This window comes from Sphaerodactylus townsendi, linkage group LG01, assembly GCF_021028975.2.
Source record: "Sphaerodactylus townsendi isolate TG3544 linkage group LG01, MPM_Stown_v2.3, whole genome shotgun sequence".
In the NCBI taxonomy this organism is placed as follows: domain Eukaryota; kingdom Metazoa; phylum Chordata; class Lepidosauria; order Squamata; family Sphaerodactylidae; genus Sphaerodactylus; species Sphaerodactylus townsendi.
The window spans coordinates 19,150,715-19,175,318 of record NC_059425.1 but is presented as its reverse complement, the minus strand read 5'-3'; the positions used below and the strand labels follow the sequence as shown (position 1 = coordinate 19,175,318).

Genomic DNA, 24,604 nt, shown 5'->3' with positions numbered 1-24,604 from the left:
TTTTTGGTGAATAAACCTAGTGTTTAATGCTGAAAACAGTAACAAACAATAACACTAGGACCAGCTTCAGAGCCAGTGGACCAATGTTGCACCAGAAAGCTCTCCAAAGAGGTCTGTTTCTGATGCCTCTTTAAGATTTGTCTGAAATGGGGCAAGACAGTTGCAGACATGGCCTGCAACAGCTTTGTCCAGGTGATTTTTCTCCACAAACCCCTGCACCTTACTGCAAATCGATGAAAACAAATTTTTCACTGAAAAAAATCGATGAAAACCGAAGTCAATGAAAATCGAGGTTCCACTGTAGTTCCAACCAATTAATGCTACTCTAAACTTCTTATGCCATCCATTTGCCCTGTGCTAACTGACCTGGGAAGTGACCCCCCCCCCCCCATCCACTTCTACTGGCAGCAGTTGTTACCAGCACCTGGGTTACCTGTACGGATGGCACCCCTTCATTCAGGTGAGGGGATTGTCTACCACTTCAGCTGAGATTTGAGACAGGGTGTTTAAGCAGACTTGTCAGTGTTTCCTGTGCATGATGTCCTCTGAAAGGGGAGCAATGTCCATTGGAGTGACCTGGCATGTAGTCTGCCCTAGGTCATCATGTCTATTGTGGGCATGATAAGGCCTAGTAGTGGGGCTAAGTCCACTGGCTATTTCGACTGCTTCCTGCATACATGGATGTTAGATGCATGAATTGTGCCTGTTTCTCCAGCAGCTGGTACACTTTGCCTTTGACGCAGTCTATCTGGACCCCAGATACACTCTTTTTGAGACACGAAGGAACTCTTCTCTTTGTTGACCAGGAATCCATGTAGTAAAGTTTTAACAGGAATGCCTGACTGGAGAAGCCAACTCTATTTAATGACCTTTTGGACAATATGGCAATTGCAGGCAAGGTTAGTGTTGTGCTGTCCTGGATGGATTGAGTGACCCCTGGTCTGGTAATTTGGGGGGAGCAAAAGGTGCAGGAGTACTTGGGGTGGGGGGAGGCATCAGGACATAGAGGTCTTCAAGAAGATCTCTGGAGAAATGGCAGCCAGGGACCACACTCATTCTGCAACAGAATGCAGGACAAAATTGAATGTGGAGACATGAGGAAACCCTCAGTTAATTGAACATTGCCATGGATTGGACCACTACAGTAATGTATGCTGCCAGGGACGTTTTCAAGGCGCTAGCCCAAGTACCACAACCCCAGAAACGCAGCAGGAAAATCTTGTCCCTTAAGATGGAGCATCCCTAAAGAGGCACCCGCTCTCCGCAAAGCAAGAGAACCTCATCCGCCCTATGCAAGCTTGTGTTTCCAAAACAAGAGAAATCATGTATCTTTGAGATTAGGATGGGGGTGAGGGTCTTTGTTATACAGTCCCTTGGGACATTCCTCCTGCTTAATGGGTTTTTTTGTTTCAACCTTGATTTTTAAGTGCTTGGCTTTTCCAATATTTCTGTACCTTATCTCAATAAACAAGGTTAATGCTTGATCCGTCTCCTTGTGTACTCCGCGGGTTCATTCAGCTACTGGGTAATATGTCTGGTAGAGAGGTCAGTGGTTTGGGTCAGCAAGATTCTGGCACAACTGCATTTCATGTAATGGCAACGCATGGCCATTCGTTCACTCGGGAGCATGGTTGGGAAGGGTACATGGAGAATCCCAGCCTTCCCATTTCTCCACACCACACATTGGTGACAGTTGTGTTGAAATATCAACATTTAAATAATATGTGTTCAGAGATTCTTCATCAGCCATGCCCTGGTTTGATCCCTGGGGTTTTTTCCCAGCCCGTCCCCCATTAATGGCAAGAGAGACGACCAGCTCAGGGTTTTCCTTTGGATGCTTTGAATACATATCGGTTATTCAACTTGAAAGTTGGAGGGGGAGGGGACCAGGAAGAAGCCGAGATCTACTTCACCATGTCATCACAATAAATATAAGCACTCACTCTTGGCAAGGGTGGTGAGCCCCCCAAAAGAGCTTGCGTTAGGCTAGGGGCTTCATTTTTACAGTTTCCCGGGATCCTTCTACTGCTTAATGTTCCATTTCTCCCCAGCAGGAGTTTGTAAACCTTAATAGTTAATGTTTGATCTGTCCTATGTTCATGTGTGCATTAAGCTTCTCTGGGACCTGCGAGAAACAATATTGGGGGGGGGGGGGTGACTGCCCAGAGGAGTTAATTGGAAACTCCATCCTCCCCATATTGGAAAACTATGGTGATATTTCAATAGTAAATTTAAAAAAAACCCAGAGAATGCTGTGTCCACCCACATAACTGGCCAGTGATGGTAGCCAGGCAGAGTTCTTCCCCTCCCCCGCGCTTTTTGCACCAAAATCTCCAAGGGTATGATTGGGTATGATGGTAAATTTTGCTAATGTGGGGAGGGGCTGGGGCTGGAACTAGAATGAGGCCAATTCATCACAGCATCCCATTAAAATACCCAAGGTAACCCTGCCAAGGAAACCGACCATCATTTTTCATCAAATTATTCTGAATTACCACTGAGTGATACAGTAAGCCAGACTGCACAAGTTAGACATTTACTGAATTTTTTACACCTGTACAAACAAAATGCAAAACATCAACCTCCAGAAAGGTGCCGGAATTCTCCCCCCATCACTGTTCCGAATTAGCCCTCAGGTAGTTCAGTGATCTCCCGGAGTGCTCTCCTCTGTGGCAAGTTGCTCCTGTCATTGGCATCATAATTCACAGCACCGTACCTTAAAATATAGGCAGAAGGTGGGTCAGGGGTGTGTTATGACTGTTACTTATGATTGCATGTCCCTTCTCACATATGTTGTGGAGAATCACACAAGTGGTGATGAGATTATTGATTATTGTAATCAGCCTATGATTCTATATGAATTACTAATACCATTATTGATAATATATTAAAATGTGTTAAAAGGGGGGAACCGTTTAAATATTATGCATAGGTGAACTTAACAGATGGACTCAATGCCATCTTTGGGAAGTATTTTTAAAGATTAACCATTGCCACTGCATGTTTTTTTTTAATCTATTCTATTTCAGTATAATTTACTCTCCAATACTGTTTAACATCAGTATTGGTTTTATTAAGTACTAGCGAGCCCAGCCACGCGTTGCTGTGGCTATTGTCCTTCTCATCACAGTCTGCAACCCACACAGATGTCCATACAGGTCCAATGATCCGCAGCATAGCCTTTTGGGGTGGTCAAATGGAATCCCTCTTTCCCTGTTCAATTCACATTGTTATATGGTCGTGTCTTGTTTTTATTAGTATAAGGTAACCCTTTCCATTCCACAACGGAACTGTCCAGAGTGCGAATCCTGCTGTCCTTGAGGCTGGTTGACATGTACAGTCCTGGCTTGGCTAAGGCAGAACTGGGGCAAGGAGGCTATCCCAGTCAGGCAACAGAGGCACTCAGGTAGTGAGGCGCTCAGATCGAGGCCAGCTCCCTGGGTTCTTAAAGGGTCATGTGCAAAAGAAGTGGAGCCAGTAGTGTTGGTTCGCACCCACCCCGTGGATTTTCTTAGAAGAAAAAGGCAAACTCCAGCACGCTTTTAGTAAAAGAGAGCTGTGGCAAATATGGGTGAGGAAGTGGGTAAGTGGTGGTTGGATGTGAGGGAGGGCAGAGTGAGGTGTGTGAGGATGAGCTGGATGTGCATGAGAGTATGTGTGTTGTGTGGTAGTAGTGGGTGAGGCACAGAGAGTGAAAGTTACCTGCATGTGTGTGTGTGGGGGGGACCCCATCTGACGTCTCACATGGCAAAGTGTGTTTGTGTTTCACTTCCACTCATATTACCTAACAGTGTTACCTATTTACTCTTTTCACTGCTCATCTCTGCCCATCTGAGCGAACATTCTAAGCCCTCATTCTAAGCCCTCAGGCCACAGACAGACAGGCTGCACGAACATTCTAAGGGTGACAGTTAAACACAGGCAGCTTCATGGCCTGGTGCGCCAGGAAAAAGACATTTTACCTGGTTCAGGTATGGACTTTCAGCGATTTGAAGGTCCGATTACCTGCCCACAACAGGGAGGAACGTCATGTGAAAATTTGGGGGCAATCCGTCCAGCCGCTTCGGTGTTAGGGAGTGACTAACAAAGTCACGGTTTGCTTTTTATATATATAGATTATACAGGGTATCTTATGATTTCTGTTAAGGCTATTATAATTACTATTTAGTAAAGGCAAAGGTAATCCCCTGTGCAAGCACCAGCCCATTACTGATCCATGGGGTGAAATAACATCACAGCGTTTACTAAGTAGTCTGTTTATGGGATGGTTTGCCATTGTCTTCCCCAGCCATCTACGCTTTACCCCCTGCAAGCCGGGTATTCATTTTACTGGCCCTGGAAGGATGGAAGGCAGAGTCAATGTTGAACCAGCTACCATGTTTCCCCGAAAATAAGACAGGGTCTTATATTAATTTTTGCTCTAAAAGATGTGTTAGGGCTTATTTTCATGGCTTATTTTCATTTTCCATGATTTTTCGCCCGCACGTGACCACATCAGCTGCTCCGGGAAATCTGTAACTAGGACTTATTTTAGAAGTAGGGCTTATATTTCAAGCATCATCCAAAAATTTTGAAAAATCATGCTAGGGCTTATTTTTGGGGTAGGTCTTTTTTTCGGGGAAACAAGGTACCTGAACCCGACTTCCATCAGGAACAAACTCAGGTCATGAGCAGAGCTTTGACCGCAGCACTGCAGCTCATCACTCTGCACCCTGGGCTGTTATCATTTATAGCTCATTGCTTATTATATAATTGGTTGTTGTGGGTTTTGCGGGCCGTGTGGCCGTGGTCTGGCAGATCTTGTTCCTAACATTTCGCCTGCATCTGTGGCCAGCATTTTCAGAGGTGTATCACAGAGAGAAGTGTGTTACGCACTGTGCCAAGTGACACACTTCTCTCTGTGATACACCTCTGAAGATGCCGGCCACAGATGCAGGCAAAACATTAGGAACAAGATCTACCTGACCATGGCCACACAGCCTGGAAAACCCACAACCACCTGTTGAATCCAGCCATGAAAGCCTTTGACAATATATTATATAATTGTTTAACATATGTATATATGTTTGTCGCAGGATGTAATTGCAATTGTTGTTTGGATATGGTTTTTCATTTCTTTTTTTTCTGATTTGTTTATATTTATTTAAAACAAAAACAAAGCACAATTCCAGCATCTGCATCATCTCTGAAAAGACTGAATGAGATGCCTCTTTTCCTGATGTGAGTTGCCCAGAGATCCTGGGTCTCCATTTAGAATCTCCAGTACAGGGAGCTATTCAGCATCCAGCCCCAAGCTTTACCCACTACACTTGTTCATCTGCTGTAGCAAGCAAAGCTCCAGTTTAATCCTGCAGCAGGTTAGGGAAGAATGCAAGTGAAGACACCAGCAAAAGAAAAGAGAAGGAGGCACACGGCTGGCAGCCTAATTCTCAGGAAGGAGCTCTGTGTTGCAAACTGGGCACCCAAACTGGTAGGCTGAGCATAAGAAGGGGTTAAGCATAACAAAAAAAAAGCTCGGCCAGCTTCCAGAAAGATTTTTTTGTATCGGACCTTGAACTGTCCACTTGATTACCTATTGCATAACCCCCACTGCTCCCCGCTCACTGCCTTTTTACTCAGTCTTGGCGTGTGGTGTTTTGAGGCCCAGACTGGGCTAAGCTGCTTCTAAAAGCAGCCGTTGGCAGCTGTTCTTCTGGCCATTTGCCCAGCAACTAGCAGGGCAAGGGAATTGACACAGGCTGCAGCAAGCCGAGGCCTGCTGTAGGGGCTGGATGAAGCCCTCGGCCTGCCCCCTTCTAGCTGCTCCCTGCTGCTGAGACTTGATTGTGGGTACCTGTACGCAGCTGCTATCTCTGAGGTTTGTGATGGATCACCACTGGCTATGCCTATTGTTTGCTCTGGTTACAGCTGCTTCCAACAACGTGGGAGGTGACGTGCCTGTGACAGAGGTTCCCGTTGCCCGCCGGTGGGCACCATGCCTGCAGGACGAGAACACAGAACTGCAGGAGGGACCCCTGGCCGTGCCCAAGTTCAGCACTTGCATGCTACGTTGTGCTGCCCAAGCCATGCTCGGGATAGTCACCACCAAGCCCAGCACCTGGCTGAAACTCAACGAAGGCAGGGAAGGTAAGAGAGATGAAGGGTCCCAGGAAGGGAAACGGTCACTGACTCCCAGCCACGTAGCCTATTGGAGGGCAACATGCAGTGATCCACAACTCCTCCCCATTATGTCCTCTGCCCCAGCTCTTAGAGCATCATGGGAGCTTGAAGACCTATGGCCCCTTCCGCACATGCAGAATAATGCACATTCAATCCACTTTCAATGCACTTTTGAAGCTGGATTTTACTGTGCGGAATAGCAAAATCCACTTTCAAACAATTGTGAAAGTGGATTGAATGTGCATTATTCTGCATGTGCGGAAGTGACTTACAGGGCTCCTTAAGAGGGTGAGAAGACTCTAGTCTGGATCTTGCCCTTGCTGTTAACTTACTAAATGACTTTCATGATCGGCACTTCGGGTGCTGAGAAAATGCCTGAGGAATGCTTTTGGAGGGACCAGCAAACTGAAATATTATTGCTGCTCATTCCCAAACCAAAGGCCCAAACTTAGCTGCCCTTTACCAATTCTGGGAGAGAGGACACTTCTAAGCTGCAGCTTGCAAATCTACAGTATGGGGATAATAATAGTGACGTTGCTAGAGATGAGAAGGTCCAGGAAAAAAAGCCTGGAAAAATCAGGGAAGGGGGGCTTTCCCCATTCTTTTCTGAGACCCTATTTTCAATTTTCCAGTGGAAAAACTGGAAATTTGGGGGGTTACTATGAAATATTTTATCTTTCCAAAGGAGTGAAATGCTTCAAAAAATAAAATGGGCATGCTGTAAGTTTATACAGCTCTTAAATTCAAGATGCACTTCTGAACATAGAAAGGTGTGTGATATTCATGAAGGGATCATCCAGGGCTTTGATTCTCAAAAGCTGCATGTCCTCAGTTGTCCTTTTGATATGATGTGGCTGGCCTTTTCACTTCTCCCTCAAACCACTGTGACATATTCACAGGCTGGGTCAAAGGTAGCTTATTGCCCTACCTCGCAGGAGGGACAAAAAATAGCTGAAGCAGGTGGGGCAGAAACTACACCAAATCCTCAGAGGAAAACTGCAAGTTTCATTGAGAACTTAGTGGCATTGAGAACTTAGCAAAACTTAAGGCCCCTTCCGCACACGCAAAATAATGCGTTTTCAAACCACTTTCACAACTGTTTGCAAGTGGATTTTGCCATTCCGCACAGCTTCAAAGAGCACTGAAAGCAGTTTGAACGTGCATTATTCTGCATGTGCAGAATGAGCCTAAGATATATGTGCTAAGACAGCACTGGGTGCATTAGCCTGTGGTTTGCACTCAAGTATTGGATATACCGGTGGTTGCAATTTACTTGTTTAAGACTAATCCGGCATGTACAACTTTTAAATTCCATAACTATCTCAAATATTGCAATTGTATGTGCTAAGTAAGTAATTTTATATAGTAACAATGTAGTTTATGTTGTTGAAGTGATAAAATTAGATAAAATTAGATTAAGTTTGATAGGACAGGTTTTTTTAATTTTCTCAAAATTTCTGGGGGTTTTTTTTCCCCTGGGGAGAAACCTACCCACCCAAGGAAACAAACCCAGATTTTTTTAATGGCTTCTAAATATTGTAGAAATTTTACATGTCTAATTGATACTATTACTAATGGTAGTACTACCACTACTGACAGAATGGACTGTAGTTCAGTGCAGGAGCACTTGCGGTTTTGGGTTCAAGCTTGCCATCTGCAGTGACAGAATATCAAATAGCGGGTCTTGAAGAGAGACCATTACTGGCTTGAGACTCTAGAGAACAACTTTTCAGGATATCCTCCTCTTAGCCATAACATTCAGTGAGTGACATGGAGTTCATCACAGTCTCTCAGCCTAGCCCACTTTACTGGGTTGTTTGATGATAAAACAGAGGCAAAAAGATGGGATAAAAATATGATATAGCAGGCAACACTGAGTTAGGAGGACCAATTTTCTGATCTATGGCAGCCTCATATATTATTTCAGAGAGCCCTATTAATCCAGTCCCAGACAGGCCCAAATTAACAAACCTAGGGATCAGTTATACTGCAGGGAGATGGAATGTCATCTGAAGTCTGGTTTCCAGCATCTCCAGTGAAAGGGTCTCAGACAGGGGGCACTGAGAAAGACCTTTCTCTGCCCAAGAACCAGGAGAGCTGAAGCTAGTCAGAATAGTTTCATATGGTCATATGGACCATACAATATGGTCATATGGACCATACAATAGTTTCATATGGACCATACAATGTTCATATGGTCACAGAGATAGTGTAGGTGGAAGGTACTACCTAAATAACTCAAGAGCCCTGCTAGTCTGCCATAGGCACATCTAATCCAGCAACGTTTTCCACCACCAGATACTTCAGGCAGTGAATGAGGTTAATAGCTTTCCTGTCCTAATATGTTGCTCTTCAGCCACAGGTACTAGGGTTGCCAGTCTCCATCTGGGGCCTGGACATCTTCCAGAATTACAACTGCTTTCCAGACTACAAAGATCAGTTCCCCTCCTAGCCTTCAAGGTGCCAGATATGATTGTTAATTCCAGCCTGGGAAATTTCTGGTAGCAGAACCTGGGTAGGGTGGGGGTGGGAGTGGGGGGTTGGACATCAGTCCACTCTCCAAAGTAGCAGTTTTCCCCAGAGCACTTTTCACTGAAGCCTGGAGATCAGTTGTAATTCTGGGATATCTTCAGGCTCTGCTTGGAGGTTAGCAAGCCTTGTGCCAGGCCTTTGGTATTTCAGGATAGGTTTCAGTTCTTGCTAACAAGTCTCCCCTTTTTCCCTGCAGGTGAAGATCATGAGTTTTGTTGGATGCTGCATCTCCGCTGCAAGAAGGGAGAAAAGCTCACCAAAGCCTTCATCCTTCTAAATTTGGAACAGCCTCCAGATGGAGGTCAGCAACCGCCCTACCGGTTGCTCCTCACTTCTCCTCCCTCACTACGCCAGTATGTGCAAGCTCGCCGTGGCGTCACACGGCTGATTTCAAGGGAAGCCTGCGGCATGCGCTTTGATGTGACTGAGCCCTTCCGCAGTGCCGAAGGGGGACAGGATGCTGAGATGTGTGTCAAGGCCATCTGTCCTGCGGATGATACCTGCAGCAGCATGTCATTGGCATTCCGGTGCCCACCTTTCCTGGCCACATTGTGGCGTAGCGTACCTCGGCCTGACGGCTAGGCACACAAGGCAGGAAGGGCTTGCTCCATGATAGAGGCATAGCAATTTTTGGGAGCAGTTAGTGAGGGAAAAGAGCATTGATTCACACGCACAGACTCCTGTTCAGCACTGGTGTGCCAGAAGTATTGCGAGAGACTTTAAAACCCTGTCACGGGGGTAGTATTAGCACTCCTTGTAAAGACTGGGCAGAGAACCTCTGAAAGGGGATGATGATTGTTTCTTGTTAAATCATTGAGCCATTGACAGTGTGTGTACGGTTGCAAGCTCCAAGTTGGGAAATATCTGGAGATTTTGGGGGTGGAGCCTAAGACGGGTAGAGTTTGGTGGGGGGGAATTCAATGGGGCATAATATCATAGAGTCCACCTTCTGAAGTTGCCAATTTTTCCCCAGGAGAACTGATTTCTGTCACCCAGAAATCAGTTGCAATAGTGGAAGATCTCCAGCCACCCCCTAGAGGTTGGCAGCCATATGTTGGTGAAATGTTGGGGTTCCCTCATTTGCTAGAACTTCTACTACTTCATTCTTTCATCGTCACCAGACTGAATGTGGTCCCCGGCTTCTTATGTTACTCCCCTCTCAATCCATTCCTTTGTATATCTTGTAGGTCTTTTTCTGATACATTGGAAGACTGCTGCTGTTGATAAGGCCTGAACTAAATATTATTTCCAGGTACCTGAAGAAAAAAGGGGGAAAGCTTTGTAATGTAGCTAAATATTGTACAGTGTGAGACTTTTAGAATAAATCAGCTAAACTTCTAGAGCTTCACTTTTAGTAAACAGAATACAGGCTACCCAATGTTTTATACTGCACCTTACTCAGAATACTGCACCAATTACTGAAGGAAGGAAATAAGTTTATTTAATTAACGCAAAGTACCAAAAGTGTTGCATATTTTATGCCAGGGGTGGGCAATTATTTTTTCCATGGGGCCGCATAAGAAACAGAAAATATTGTGGAGGGCTGGGCCAAAAGGCAGGGGGGCGAGGCGCTTTTGAAAGCCCCACAGAAGCCGGCAGCCAAGGCAACCGGCTTCTGCGGGGCTTTCAAAGACACCTCGCTCCCCAGCACGGCAGGGGGGCCAGTCAGGGTCATCCGGCGGGCCGGATAATGCCCAGGTCTGTTTTATGCACTCCATTCCACCTTACTAACTAATACAAAGCAGTATAGAAGTTGAACAGAATGAGATGTAAATTTAGACCAAAGCTTCCGCATAGTCCTGGGCAAAACAAAGTAATCTAAAACAAGAAAAAAATATCCAAAGAGCAAGGTACCAGATATAAAAGACAGTACTCAAATTTGCATTGTTATTTATCTACTTTCAGGTATATGGAAGTGGGGCATACATTTATTTATCAGCTATAAAAGTTACTGGTTTGGTAGGGGCCAAATCTTCCTTGTGAAAGACTGTTTACTTTTTCATAGTTACATGATTAACAGAATTTCTACAGGTGTTGCTTTTCCTATTGCAGCATCTCCATACTGTGATGAAGAGCAGGGATATGTCCAATACACAGAGGACTGTGTACAGGATAAATCACTCTATAGAGAGATAATTTTTCCAGATATGCCTTGAATCTCAGGATATTGTTTCTGAAAAGGAACCTTGTTAATCTAGGGCATATGCCTGGCTCTGGGTAGGCCTGGGAAAAATTAGGACAATAGGAAACCTACAATTCAGTTGGGATTCTTGCTTTTTTTTTTTTTTGTGGAACTCCTGTGTCCAACAGCTATTTCAGAGTCTAAGATGTAAGTACTGGTTTTGTTGTTTGCATAATAGCTGTTCAAAGAACAGGAGTTATGGGACAGGAACGCTACAGAGATGGCGATGTTACAGGTCACGATACTGAGCTTAATGGGCAAATACTGTGGGAATGGGGTACAACCTCTCCTGTCTGCCTATGCCATTTCCTTCTTTTGTTTTGTGCTTTTATATTTCCACTGATATGAACAAATACTACTTCTGGATGTAAATTTAAATAAGGCTTTATTTATGCCTCTGTATTTAAGAGTATCACCTATGTAAGTTCTAGTACACACCACAGTTCAACAATAAATATACCGGTTAGTAAAGTTGTCTTTTTTTAAAGTGGCAAACTATGACCACTCCATTAACGTACCAGTTGGGACAAAATCCAAAACACCAAGGCACTATTTGTAATCAACTACAATGCTAAGTATGTAGTAACACTAGATATTTTAATTATTAAATACACAGTTGAAAACGGATCGTTCCAGTTTTCAGAATGGGATTGCAAATAAAATTGCAGCAGATAACTACATGAAATGATTTATGTTTTAATTGTCCCTTTGGATGGATGAGGGAAGTACACTTGATGTTGCTCATCATTTCCTCCCCTATATTTTCAAGCCTGCACTAGCTGTCTTATAGGAAATTCTATATCATGGTTACACAACCTCCTTCACAGTCCCCGGTATTGTAAAAGTGAACATGGTTAGGATGCAAGTCACCAATTTAAGCGTAAACCTGGACTTTCTTCTAAGTAAATTAGGTTAGCTTTGGACTGCTAGGCTCCGTTAAACACACTCACCTGGGTTTAAATTCTATTAGATTTAAGTCAACATGCAAAAGCTCCTTTCATTACATTTGGTCGCCTTCAGAGCGGAAATTAAGGGGAACCAAAGGAAGATGGGTGTAGACCGCCAGTAGGAAGGATAGAACTGTAACACGAAAACAGTCATGCTGTCCAATCAGGGGCCGCGTTGTGTTCATTTTGTTCCGGTGCTCCATTCTAAATGGTCCGGCTGGAAATTGTTCCGGATGTGTCTAGAGGCAGATCGAAGAAAAAAATGGCGTCGCCTGCTCGAAATAGCCACGTGTGGGTGGGATCCGAGACAGGCATATTGAAAGGTAATGGAGAATGCCGGGGAGACGGATAGTGGTTCTTATTGGTGAGGGTTACTTAGGGAACCAAGGGGCATGATTATTGACCAGCGGCGGGAAGGAAAAAGGGAGGGTGGAAAGGTTGTTAGTGGCAGACTCTGAGCATTTGTGGCGTGCTTGTCCTTTCTGAGTTGTGTGCTGAGGGAAGGAATGATATCGGGGTGAGTGTAGGCTGAGACGGGAAGGAGGAGAAATTTCTAGAATGAGGAAAGAGATGTTAAACGCAGCGCATTTCTAGAGTTGCCAGTCTCCGGGTACCACCTGGACAACTCCAGGTATTACAACAGATCCCCAGATTGAAGAGATCAGCTCCCCCTGGAGAAAAGGGCTGCTTCCTAGAGTGGAGTGTATTTATGGCATGATACAGATCCTGCCTTTCCCCAAACTCTGTCTCCCCCAGGCTCTTCCTCCCCACCATCTCCACAAAGTTTCCCAGCCTGGGGTTTGCAACTCTAGGTTTATTTATTGGAGTTATCAGTCTGGCTGCTGAGACAGCCAGGATAGATTTATGCTCTGACTTGGTAGGACGGATCTATTTTGGAGGTTTTGGGAGGTCTCTGTGAGGAGATGCAAAGGGAGATCTATGGGGAAGGTGTTCAGAAGACATTAGGATGGTGAAATACTTTGTAGGCTCTTCTGTCTCTCTCTCACACCCACCCACCCAGCTGTGCTCTTCTGTATTTACTAGCAGGCTTTGAGAAAAACATGCCTGTTTCTTACCAGTCAAATGTCACATAGGATGGCCACAGGGTTAGTTCATAAGTTATTAACCCTACTTTATTGAAGGGCTGAGAAAACAGCTTTGCTTACTGGAGCCGGATCTTCTGCAGGTGTCAACCTGCAAATGGGCAACATTAGTACTTGCCTCCATTGTGGCCCCCACTTTGTGAAACGGCCTGACTGAGGAGGTTGGGGAGGTTTCCACAATCCTGGCTTTCTGCAAAAAAAATAAAAAACTGAATTATTCAAAAGGGCTTTTCTGTGCAGGTAATATAGTTGCACTGTACTAAATGCTTTACCGAGTTACTTAGATAAATTATTAGGGACTGTAGTCTTTGCTACTTTGCATACTTTGCTGTAAATAGGATCCTTCTGTGTAGTTTTGCATCATTTAATGTGTCATGTTAATACTTGTGCTTTGCTTCAGCTAAGCTTTTTAGATTTCTGGCTGGTTCTATAACCCTATTGCATTATTTATTGACCACCCCATCCTGTTGATTGTATTGACTCACTCTGCATAATCTGCATAGTCTAGGCAGCTGAGAGTGGCTCTGTGTGTGTGGCATTCCCCAGCTGTTGCTTTGCCATAGTGAATTGGGCTGACTGTTGTCATCTTACTTTCTTCTCACCCAATTAGTAATATACTTGCTTCTCTTTTTATCTTTCCTTTTAGGCATCAACCTGCAAAAGAAACAGGCTACAAACTATAAGTTGGGGGATTCAGTGCTCAGTCGACATGAAGCTGTTACCACCATGTGTTGGGGGGATCCTTATGAATCTGAGGTGATGAGGATGTTGGACCTAAAGAGCCAGAGGTTCCTCTAATCCAGTATCCTGCCTCTTGCAGTGGCCAGTTGTTTGCCCCTAGGAAAATCACAAGCATGCACTATCCCTTTTCTGCTGTTAGCCTGGCACTGGATACCTATTGCTGGGGTAGTTTTTGGACATGGGGTACACTTTAGCCATCATAGCTGTTAGCTATTCCTATTATCTCTTAGTCAGCCTGTACCATTTTATTTATTTATGTTTATATATTCAATTTATACCCTGTCCTTCCCAACAGTTTGGACTTACAACAATAAATTGCATATATAAACAAACCACTGCCAAGTGAAATAAAAAAATCTGCTTACTGGTGAAAGTTGGCAACCAAAGGGACAGACAAATTTCCATGGGAAGGCAGTTTATGCAAAGCTAAGACTAGGGTTAGAAATTAGTTTATTGTTGTAGGGGTGACTCTGATTATTATTCCACATTTATTTATATGCTACATCACTTCTTAGATGAAATAAAATCACGAGAAATTGTGAAGGGGTTAGGATTAGTTTTTGCACTAGCAATAATTAGAAAATTAGGTCATTCAAATTTGAAAACCTGAAGGTTAAAAAATTAGTCTGGCTCCTAGAGCCAAAGAAAATTAATGTCTGGTATTAATCAAATACATAATACCCAGTAGATTTTTTATCCTAGGACCATATACCATGAAGATTACATTGAATAATTAGAGAATGGAAGTGCTTTTGCTGGATTTGGTGATGTGCCACTAGATTTTGCTCATTGCATTATTATACTTCTTAGTTTTCAGCAAATGGGGTAGGGGTGGTGAGAATTCTTTCTAATACTTCCCATTTCCCCCCCCCCCTTTGTTTCCTCACAGATCTTTGTGGGATGCCTTGATGGATCAGTCAAGTTATTTAGCACTGAGAAGGGGAAGTTTATTGAGTCACGAGAGTGTCGAGAAGGCGAGGGACCTTTCTGTGGCCTTGCTGTACTTGATGGGTGAGGGCTGGTCCCTTTAAATCTGCTCCTTTATCCACCCTGCAAGAAAGACAGACATCCTTCGAATACAGTTTTGCCTCTGCTTACCCTTCAACACCATGTCTTCATAAATGGCTGCTGCATCCTTTCATCTGATCTAATTGATTCAATAATACCGTAGTAGTTCCGTGGTTTGATGCCTTGAGTGATACATTTTTCTTCTACACTGCACACTGGCCAGGATCCTGAATTTCCTGGTTCTGTTAACCTTGCTTTGTCTGTCCTGAAATGTTCAGTCTTTCTCTCTTGCCACTAGAACTAATAACATATTTATATAAACCCTGGTATAGACAGCTATGTCATATATATAATGGATCTTAGCTTAATTTGTGCCTAAAATATGAAAAGAATCTAGGTGGCGGGTGGAGGAGAGGTTGGGATAGTGCACAAACTGTTCTTCTGAATCACACCCCAAATCCATGTATTCCTGCATTATGTCTTCTAGTAGTGGCTTTGTCTATGATAAATTTAGGCTGACTTGCCAAAAGCCAACTAGTGGTTTTGTTGGCAAGAGTGGGGCTCTGAATGTGGTTCATTCCTTGCACTTTGATCATGACATCACACTGGCTTGACTTTGCATATTGCTGTTCTCTCTTTCCTTCTACGCTCATACGCCAAAGTGGAGCTGGAATGAATGTGCTCCTGTCACAAAGTGATGCCCCCATATTATGCTGTTCAGGGCAGCCACTTAGGGTTTTCAAGATTTGAGCCTCTGAACTTTCTGCTTTCCTGGCAAAGGTTGCCGAGACTATTCTTTGCCCCTGTGACTTTATTTTTTCTCTTTGTCGTTTGACTTCCACAGCTCCCTCATCACCTGCAGGCAGTCTGGCTTGCTGAAAGTGTGGCGGGACAGTTCATCGGAAAATGTGAGCTCTTTTTTGTGTAGTGTGGATGATGGGTAGCACGGAATGGGTGAAGAGCCAGTGTGTGTTCAGGGAGGTAGCTAGGGTAATAAGGATGAAGAAGAAGAGTTTGGATTTATATCCCACCTTTCTCTCCTGTAGGGAGACTCTAGGTGACTTACAAGCTCCTTTCCTTTCCTCTCCCCGCAACAGACATCTTGTGAGGTAGGTGGAGCTGAGAGAGTTCCAAAGAACTGTGACTAGCCCAAGGTCACCCAGCAGGACTGTAGGAGTTTGGAAACACATCTGGTTCACCAGATAAGCCTCCATTTTCACATTACCTATCACCTGATCCTTTTAACAGGAGATGCCAGGGATTGAACCTGGGACCTTCTGCATGCCAATGAGCTGCTTTACTACTTGAGCCACAGCGCTTTCTTTCAGTGCACCATTGTGTACATTTCAGTGCACCATTGAGGGCTGAGGAGCAGTCTGTTTTGTTTAAACATTTGCTTTTAGCCAGCATTGTATAAAAGAAAGAGAAAAAACCATGCAAATATAGCTGTACACAGTATAAAAAGGAATATACATGCAATGTCATCCCAACATTCAACATAAGATAAAACCAATTGTTTTGTTTAAATGAAAGCCAAGGTGTTCAAGAAGTCCAGTTCTGTTTTATTGTTTAGCATATAATGTGATTCTACAATGGCCCACTGTTCTGATACTGGCCATCTGTACAAAGTATATTACAACAGCTGCTGTCTCTGCCCTTGCTGCAGAGATGGAGTTTGGATGTTTTTGTTGCTATGATGAACTGATGATTATAGCAATTATTCCAGTGTTAAGCTCCATCCAAGAACTGGTGAGATTCAGTTTGTTACATTCCCCACTATTGTCTGCATCGCAGGTGGAGATTCAGGTGGGCCCTGGCGTGTGCCGCATGCGCCAGAATCCTGAACAGGTGCACCATGTGGCCACTGGCGGGAAGGAGAACTGCCTCAAAGTTTGGGATCTACACCAACTGCAGGAGCCCATCTTCAGAGCCAAAAATGTGAGTGTACCATTCTTTGTAATAGCGTGGAATTACAAGGAATTGTAATTCCTGGAATTGTACACGGAGGCTTATATATCATCATTATCATCATCCTTTTTCATTTGATTTAGTACCTTGCTCTCTCCTACCAAAGTGGGCTCAGAGTGGCTTGCAACATGCATACACAAAAGAGTACACATAGATATCATATAAATAGTAATATAAAATACATAATCTGAATAAAACTGTTTGTGGATGGTGAGAAAACTTACTGCCTTCGCAATCTGATAAAAGAAAGAGGGGAAGGAGGGAGGGAGGCCAGCCAAGTGTACGCGCGGGGTGGGTGAGCTGCTATGGCAGCACCAGCACTGAGAAGGTGCCTGAGGCGGGGAGTCACCCTGACACAGTTCACTGTCAGGTCTAAACACAACACAACCAGCCCGGGGAAAGTCCAGGAAACAGAGTCAAATAGTCCAGAGAGTCAAGTAGCAAGGTACAGACAAACCAAGAGGAACGTATGCCAATAAAGACTTATTGAAATTGAAACAAACCAAGAGGGGATAGCAGAGAAGTGAGGTCGTGGAAAGCCAGTCCAAGGTCAAAGCAAGATCCAAAACAGCCAGAACAGTGGCATGCAGGAGTTGCCGAGGAGCGCACTCATTGCATCCACACCTGTAGCTCTTTACTGAAGCTCATTATATGTTTTCTGGGCTGCTTGCTTGAGAAAGCTTCTGCGAAGACTCCCACTCACGCCGGGCTTGCAAGCGAGCAGAACACCACCTCTCTTTCAAGGCCACTCTCAGTCTCTGCCCACAATGCTGTATTACAGCTGAGGAATCATTAGAGCTGTCATCCTCCCTGGTGTTCCTGGTAAGCCCTGAACTAGGAAGCTGTAATTCTTCTGCTAACGCAACTGGTGTGGCTCTGTGAGGCTCAGGCAAGTCTTCCTCTGATGAACTGTCAGCCACAGCAGGGGGGGCCATGACACCAAGATGGCTAGACCACCACCCCACTGCTGTCCCCAACTGAAGGCCTGGCAGAATAGTTCTGTCTTGCAGGCTCTTCACATTCCGTTTTGGGCAGAATGACATTCACCTTGCTTTCCTCTTGCAGGTGCGGAACGACTGGCTGGATCTGAGGGTGCCCATCTGGGACCGGGACATGCAGTTCCTGCCTGGATCTGAGAAAATTGTTACCTGTACTGGGTATCACCAGGTAGAACCTCTGTGTGTGTTTACCTTCCTCTTGAAGGGTGAAGAAGGAGGATATCTTTCCTTCTTCCTGTAATTAGTTCTGCGCTGTGAATTGCTTTTGCTCTATCTGTTACCACTTCCCTCACAGTTACTTCTAATAAATCTCAACATTCAACCATTGTCTAACACACTGCATGTTGTTTGAAATACCACGTTTGTAACCAAATCAGTTCAGCTGGCAAGTTTTGTGTGGCCCTTGCTGGATCAGACCCAAGGCTTGTCCACCATCCTATTTTCTATAACAGGGGTCTGCCACCTGCAGCTCTCCCGATGTTCATGGACTACAATTCCCAACAGCCCTGCCAGCATGGCCAGGGGCTGATGGGAATTGTAGTCCACAAACATCTGGAGAGCTGCAGGTTGCAGAACCCTGGTCTATAAAGATCATTCAGATGCTGCCGACATGTAGTGTTCAGAGAGAGAGAAAGCGCCTCTGGACAAAGATTTTATGTAGGTATCACAGCTGTAAATTGGCCTTTCTTCCATGAATGCCCTCTTCTAAAGCTAGCAGCCATCCCTACTTCTTGTGGTATTGAACTCCAGATAATAATTTCAGGTTGTAATGAACACATGAAGCCATCTTGTACGAATCAGATCATTAGCCCTTCGAGGTCAATCTTGTCTACTTCGACTTGCAGCAGTTCTCCGGGTTCTCAGATGATCGTTTCATCTAGAGATGTCAGGAATTGCACTTGGGACCTTCTGCTGATGTTCTGCCACTGAGTCATGGAATGGAGTAGCAGTTAGAGTGCTGAGTCTATGGTCTGTGAGACCCCGGCTTCCACTTCCCACTCTGCCATTAAACTTGCTGGGCCAATCTCAGTCTTAGAGGCTAAAACTGAGACAGCGGAACTGTGTGTGCCCACCCAGGGTTCCTTGGAGAAAGGTTGGGATAAAAACGTGTTAGTTGACTTCATTGGATGCCTTAATCCATATTGCTTAATCTGTATAGGGTGTACAGGAAAATATGTGCAACAGCAGAATTTCAGACTGTGCACCTTCAATTCTGCTGCTCTTCTGCTTCCCAGGTCCGCGTTTATGACCCCAGCGTCCCACAGCGCCGCCCTGTGTTGGAGACCACCTTTGGCGAGTACCCGCTCACCGCCCTCTCATTGACTTCTGACGGAAAGTGAGTCTTAACTCTTTCCCAGTGTCTCACTTCTTGAGAATGTGGCCGGGGTTAACTGTCCCACATCTTGGAGCCGACTTTCTTCTGTGGGATAAAACCCAAACTTGTTTGAGTGCTCAGGGCCTCTGTGAACATGACCCACTGAACTTGCCCTCTAATTCCTCTCCAGCGCCGCAGGGAAGTTCCAAAGCATTGCATGGACTAAGCCGCCCAGGAGAGCTTCCCCGCCAGGCAATCCCTTAGCTTCGTGGCACTAATATGGTGGCCACGTAGCCACTCATGCACACGGCTTACAGGGAATGTCGGACCCACTGTGTGAAGGAAATTCTTTCTGAATTCTCATTCTGCTTCCTTTTTTCCCCTTTGCAGTGCTGTAGTCGTGGGCAGCTCACGAGGGGATGTGGCAGTCATCGATCTGCGACAAGGTGGGTACAAAGAAGAAAGGATTTTGGATCCCACTAGAATCTGGAAGGGAGGTTGTAGTGATCAAAGGAGATCTAAGGAAGGGCAGACAGGGGGCAAGACATAATAGCTGTAGAGATACTTGGTTCCTTAGAGGAGGCAAATCCTCAAAGAACAGGCAGGAAGGAGAAATCTTCAGTTAGGGAAAGTTTATCTCGGGTATGTCAGGTTTTCTGTATGTATGTGAGGGTGTTACACTGAATCAAACCATCTCTATCAGCATGGCCTTTTCCATCAGCTCTGAGATCTTGGGGAAGTGAATGTCTTGGTAACCAAGGAGATTTTTAAAAAGCCTAATACTAACATGAATACTTAAGCGTTACATGTGATAAATTCACCAAGCTTTAATACGTTACAAATGGTTAAATTTCATTAAAACCAAACGCTTTTCAGTCAACAGGCCTTCCTTAGTGGTACAAATGCACACTATAAAGAAAAACTGATTAAAATACAAGGTACAGCAATACAGCATTTCTGACCAGTGTCTAAAATGCCAGTTTATTAATTAAATAGCCTGCCTGTCATCAATGGAATAGATTAGGACTTTCAAGGACCATTTTTCAGATTGTTGTTGAAACTTGTCCGACTATACGCGTAAACAAGGTCAGGGTGAATTGCAGCTCTATAGTATGTACATCAACATCAAAATGCAGTCCTTCGACTACTATAGCTTATGCTGGCTGGAGAACCCAGTGCCGCAGGTCTTTCCCAGCATCTGGTATCCTATAAATGGAGTTGCAAGGAACTGAACCTAGAACTTTCTGCATTCAAAGCAAGTGCTCCCTTCAGCTCTTCCTGGTAAACCTTGACCTGTGCTTCAGGGTTTGTATGACTCATACACAGTCAATCAAGCTGGGTTATAGGAGTGTTTCTCAGAGCTTGGCCTGCTTTTGTTAGCTTTCTGCTCAGCATCAGGCCCTGCAGGTAAAGACTCTTGCATACAGTGGTGCATGTACCATCTGCTTCTGCTGACATCGGAAAGGAGAAGACACCAATGCAGTGGGGGGGGGATGGCGTCCGGGCCCAGCCACTCCTCTCTTCCTTCCCGAAAGTGTGTGTGTGGGGGGGTTCTGCCCCGCCACGTGACTCACACGGGAGCGCCTGGGGTGTTTGTCCCTGGATGTTCCTGTAGCAGCTATGCCTATGCACCAATGCTGCCATAATCTAAAACAGTGGTGGCGAACCTATGGCACGCATGCCAGAGGTGGCACTCAGAGCCCTCTCTGTGGGCGCGCGCGCAGAGTTCGTCGTGTGGGGGAGCGGAACATAGCCCCCCACACACATCTAGGCTGGCCTTGCTTCTGAGTGAACCCTCCTAGGGCCGTGATTCACCCTTTCGAAGCATTGGATGGTTGCTTCACCAAGCTTACTCCTAATGCGCACCTCGGAGCAAACCATTTTTTCTAAACTGAAACCTCAGTATTCGGGTTAAATTGCCGTGTTAGCATTTTGCGATAAATAAATGGGTGTTGGGTTGCAATTTGGGCACTCGGTCTCGAAAAGGTTTGCTATCACTGATCTAAAACAACACACAGTACACTTTCAGAACAAAGGACCAATGCTTATTCCCAAATCAGGCAGCAACGATCCTCTGAGCAGATGTTTTGCTTCAGGGCATTTTCTTTGTTGGCTGGTAATAGTACCAGCCACCAGAAGATTTTCATTTCCTAACACACACACACACCCCGCCCCCAAAAATATTATACGTTAAAAGGGACTTAGAGAGCTAGCATAGTGTAGTGGTTAAGGTAGGAGTGTAGGATCTGGGAAATCTCAGATTTGATTCCCCACTCAGCTGTGGAAGCTTGCTGGATGACCTTGGACCAGTCACATGCTCTCAGCGTCAATTCTGGCAATTATTTGGAGGGGAGACATCCCAGGAATGCCAGGGTCCTTATGCAGAGGTAGGCAATGGCAAACCACCTCTGAAGATCCTTGCCTTGAAAACTCTGTGGGGTCATCATAAGTCAGCTGTGACTTGATGGGAGGGGGACTTATTACAATCTGGGAACCACTGGTATATACGGTACAAGTAGATCTCCTGGATAATTACACACAAGTGGGGGGGGGGGGGGAAACAGACAAAAAAGGATCTTGACATACCTTCAAGCTTGTCTTTTCAGTCGCAAAAAATATGCAGACTTTCTTTCTTGAACCAAACAGCACTCAGTCTGCTGAATACAAAACTCTGCACATCAGGCTGAGCAGTTTCTGAATACATGCATCTGGGGTAACCACCTGTTGCATCTCTATGGCAGGACGGTTATTGAAGTGCCTCAAGGGCTTTGCTGGGAGTGTCCGTGACATCCAGTGTCACCCTGTGCTGCCGATGGTGGCCTCGTGTGGGCTAGACCGCTTCCTTCGCATCCACAACTTAAACCATAAGCGCTTGGAACATAAGGTGAGGAGGAGCCAGACTCATAGAAGGATGATGATAGTACTGCATGTGGAGCAGTGGTCTCCAGCATGGTGTCCGTGGGCTCCATGGCACCTGCCAAGTGTTTTTAAGCAATTGGTGGGGCCAGGGCAGGGCTTTTACCCAGCAAACCTTCAGTTTAATCATTAAAGACTAACAGTAAAGCCCATTGTAGGGGGAAATGCAATGGGCTTTAGAAAAGTGGGGGTCAGAAGGCATTTCTCTCTGTGATGGGCTTTATCAATGCTTTACCCCCACTGGCCCGCTTTCTACCTGGAGTGGCTGTCAGCACCTTCTGGGCAAGCATCGTTCCCCCCCTCCCCCGGCGTCTCTCCCCCTCCTCCTTTGTTGCTGGTTCCTGGCCGTCATGTGAGTCCTGCTCCCTTATTGGATGGGGTTCGTAATTGGACATTCCATCCCGGCCCCGTAGCTGCCACTGCTCCAGGGCAACACCAGCCATCTTGTCCTCGCCCCTCAAGCCCTCCTGGGTTTCCCCCCTCCCTGGGGCATCGGTCTGTTGTTGCCACTGCTCTGGGGTGGCACCGGCCCTGTCGCCCTCCCCTGCACCCCCATCAAGCCCTCACCTACCTGCCCTCACCACCCGCCCTATATAGGCTCGCTGTATTTCTTACCATACCGTGGGCTTTACTGCTAGTATATATGTAATAAAATATTATATTATTAAGGAGAGCCAGCATGTAGTGGTTAAGGTGTCTGGGATCTGCTTCAAATCCACACCCTGCCATGCTTGTTCAGTGACCTTGGGCCCGTCACACACTCTCAGCCTGACCCACCTCACAGAGTTGGTATGAAGATAATATGGAGGAGAAGATCTACACCGCTTTAGGTCCCCCTTGAGGAGGAAAGTGGGATATAAATAAATAGAAAATTATGAAAATGTCTTCCTGGGCTGTCGTGAGAACTAGAAAATTATTGTCTTAAAAAAATGGCACCCCTAAGTCTTTGTTTGAAATAGTGCGTGCGTGCATCTCTTGTCTCCGCTTCAGCGAAGTATCTTAACAAAGCTTCCATGCTCATTCCAGGTCTATCTGAAATCTCGGCTGAACTGCCTGCTGCTGAGTAGCAGAGAGAAGTGGGAGGTAAGTCAAAAGGCTATGGAGAGCTTGGAGGTCTCTCGACTGTTAATGCTGAGGGCGTCATATTCCCAACTGTGTTCTAGGGTAGTATTTATGGCGGGGAAGTCTGTTTAATTGCGTACAAAGGTTTCGGATAATCAAAGCAGCATTTCTGCGCTGCTTCTTCATGAGCGACAGAAGCCGGCTGCTGCTCAGCCTGACACAGAAGTGTGCTCTGGAGCAAACAGAACCCTGATCTGCTTTACGTCCCTTCCCCAGGACGAGGGCGTAGACTCTTCCACTGATCTCCAGAGTGACGTGAAGGAGGAGGAGGAAGACGATGAAATCTGGAACTCCATGGAAGTGGTGGCCACAAAGCGGAAAGCGGAACTGCAGCCATGCTCAGAGTCAGGGAATGAAGAACCCCCAAAGGACAAGCCCTTGAAAAAGCAGAAGAAAATTAGAAAAGCAGAATCCTGATGGGGGTTGGAGCGATTGTAGGGGTGGCTGCTGCCTTATTCATGGAGGAGAAGTTGCTGCCTCTCAGACTTGGGACAATATGGGAAAAGATTACATGCCCACTGGTAAGGATGACGAGACCAAAGATGTCCATCTCTCTGTCCTTCCTTGCTCTGCTGGATGCCATTTTACACTGGGAGGGCTTTTTATACCGACTCCTGCTCATCCTCTTGAGCTTGAGGGTGTGGCAGGAAAAGGATGCCTGCAACTTAGCCTTCCGTTCTAGGATTTTTTGGGAGGGCCAGGTCTAATGTCTTCTCTTTGGCTGCTGTGCAGCTCTGTCCACTCTTCAATAAAAAAACACACCTGCCTGTGGATTTCATTTTGCACACAAGCTCTTTTGGTCATTTACTACACAAAGGGTAGGATTCCAGGTGCTCAAGTGGTGTGGCTGCTGCTCATGACTTTGCCATAAGATGGGATTTTAGCCGAAATATGAGCAAGCAGCAGTGTGGAGAGAGCAGTCTTATCCTGAGTGATGTCTGACAGCTTTTGCAGGCAGTTGTTTCAAAGCAGGGGTACCCAACTCTGGTGCTTCAGATGTTCGTGGACTACAATTCCCATCAGCCCCTGCTGGGAATTGTAATCCATGAACATCTGAAGCGCCAGAGTTGGACACCTGTTTTAAAGTATGGCCAGAGATTACTCAAGTAGACACAAGTTCTTAAATTTTCCAGCCATTGGGCCTTTTTAGAACTTAGGGAAAAGGTAGTGATGGTTGGGGGTGGGGTGTGAGTTTATGAAGCTTAGAAATTATTTGGAGGGTGTAAGCCAAATATTGGCCTATAATGGGAAGCAGCTGTTTCTGACTGGAGTAAGCATGTCTTCTGCTGCTCCAGGGATCAGAACAAGAAGTAATGTATTCAAAGTACAGGAAAAGAGATTGATTCTGCCTAAACATTGGGAAGAACTTCCTGACAGTAAGGGCTGTCCGACAGTGGAATACACAGCCTTGGAGGGTAGTGGAGCCTCCTTCTCTGGAGGCTTTTAAACAGAGCCCATCTGTCAGGAGTGCATTGATTATGTCTTCCTGCATGCCCAGGGGGTTAGACTTGATGACTCTTGTGGTCTCTTCCAACTCTGGTTCTGTGACTCGCTCAGACCTGAAGGCCATGCTTCCTGGGTCTCTTCTGAAACACTTCCTGCTCCAATGAGAC

At 45.5% G+C, this 24,604-nt stretch overlaps 2 protein-coding genes across 2 annotated transcripts; both read left to right on the top strand.

The window, feature by feature from the left end:
- The first annotated feature begins 5,720 nt into the window (after nucleotides 1-5,720).
- LOC125441685 lies at nucleotides 5,721-9,639 on the top strand. Its single transcript, XM_048512477.1, has 2 exons — nucleotides 5,721-6,126; nucleotides 8,888-9,639. Exons 1-2 carry the CDS (start codon nucleotides 5,865-5,867, stop codon nucleotides 9,271-9,273), a joined length of 648 nt encoding a protein of 215 aa, XP_048368434.1. The 5' UTR covers nucleotides 5,721-5,864; the 3' UTR covers nucleotides 9,274-9,639.
- Nucleotides 9,640-12,042: 2,403 nt separating this feature from the next.
- WDR74 (WD repeat domain 74) lies at nucleotides 12,043-23,781 on the top strand. Its single transcript, XM_048512463.1, has 11 exons — nucleotides 12,043-12,143; nucleotides 13,570-13,679; nucleotides 14,554-14,675; nucleotides 15,517-15,580; nucleotides 16,467-16,610; nucleotides 17,706-17,807; nucleotides 18,874-18,974; nucleotides 19,344-19,399; nucleotides 21,695-21,837; nucleotides 22,896-22,952; nucleotides 23,208-23,781. Exons 1-11 carry the CDS (start codon nucleotides 12,083-12,085, stop codon nucleotides 23,406-23,408), a joined length of 1,161 nt encoding a protein of 386 aa, XP_048368420.1. The 5' UTR covers nucleotides 12,043-12,082; the 3' UTR covers nucleotides 23,409-23,781.
- Nucleotides 23,782-24,604: the final 823 nt, after the last annotated feature.

Bases quoted from the DNA above. Each gene is read 5' to 3' on its own strand.
- LOC125441685 (XM_048512477.1), top strand. From the start codon at position 5,865: ATGGATCACCACTGGCTATGCCTATTGTTTGCTCTGGTTACAGCTGCT. The intron at 6,127-8,887 runs GTAAGAGAGATG...TTTTCCCTGCAG, and splicing joins ACTCAACGAAGGCAGGGAAG to GTGAAGATCATGAGTTTTGT.
- WDR74 (XM_048512463.1), top strand. From the start codon at position 12,083: ATGGCGTCGCCTGCTCGAAATAGCCACGTGTGGGTGGGATCCGAGACA. The intron at 15,581-16,466 runs GTGAGCTCTTTT...TCTGCATCGCAG, and splicing joins GGGACAGTTCATCGGAAAAT to GTGGAGATTCAGGTGGGCCC. The intron at 17,808-18,873 runs GTAGAACCTCTG...TCTGCTTCCCAG, and splicing joins CCTGTACTGGGTATCACCAG to GTCCGCGTTTATGACCCCAG.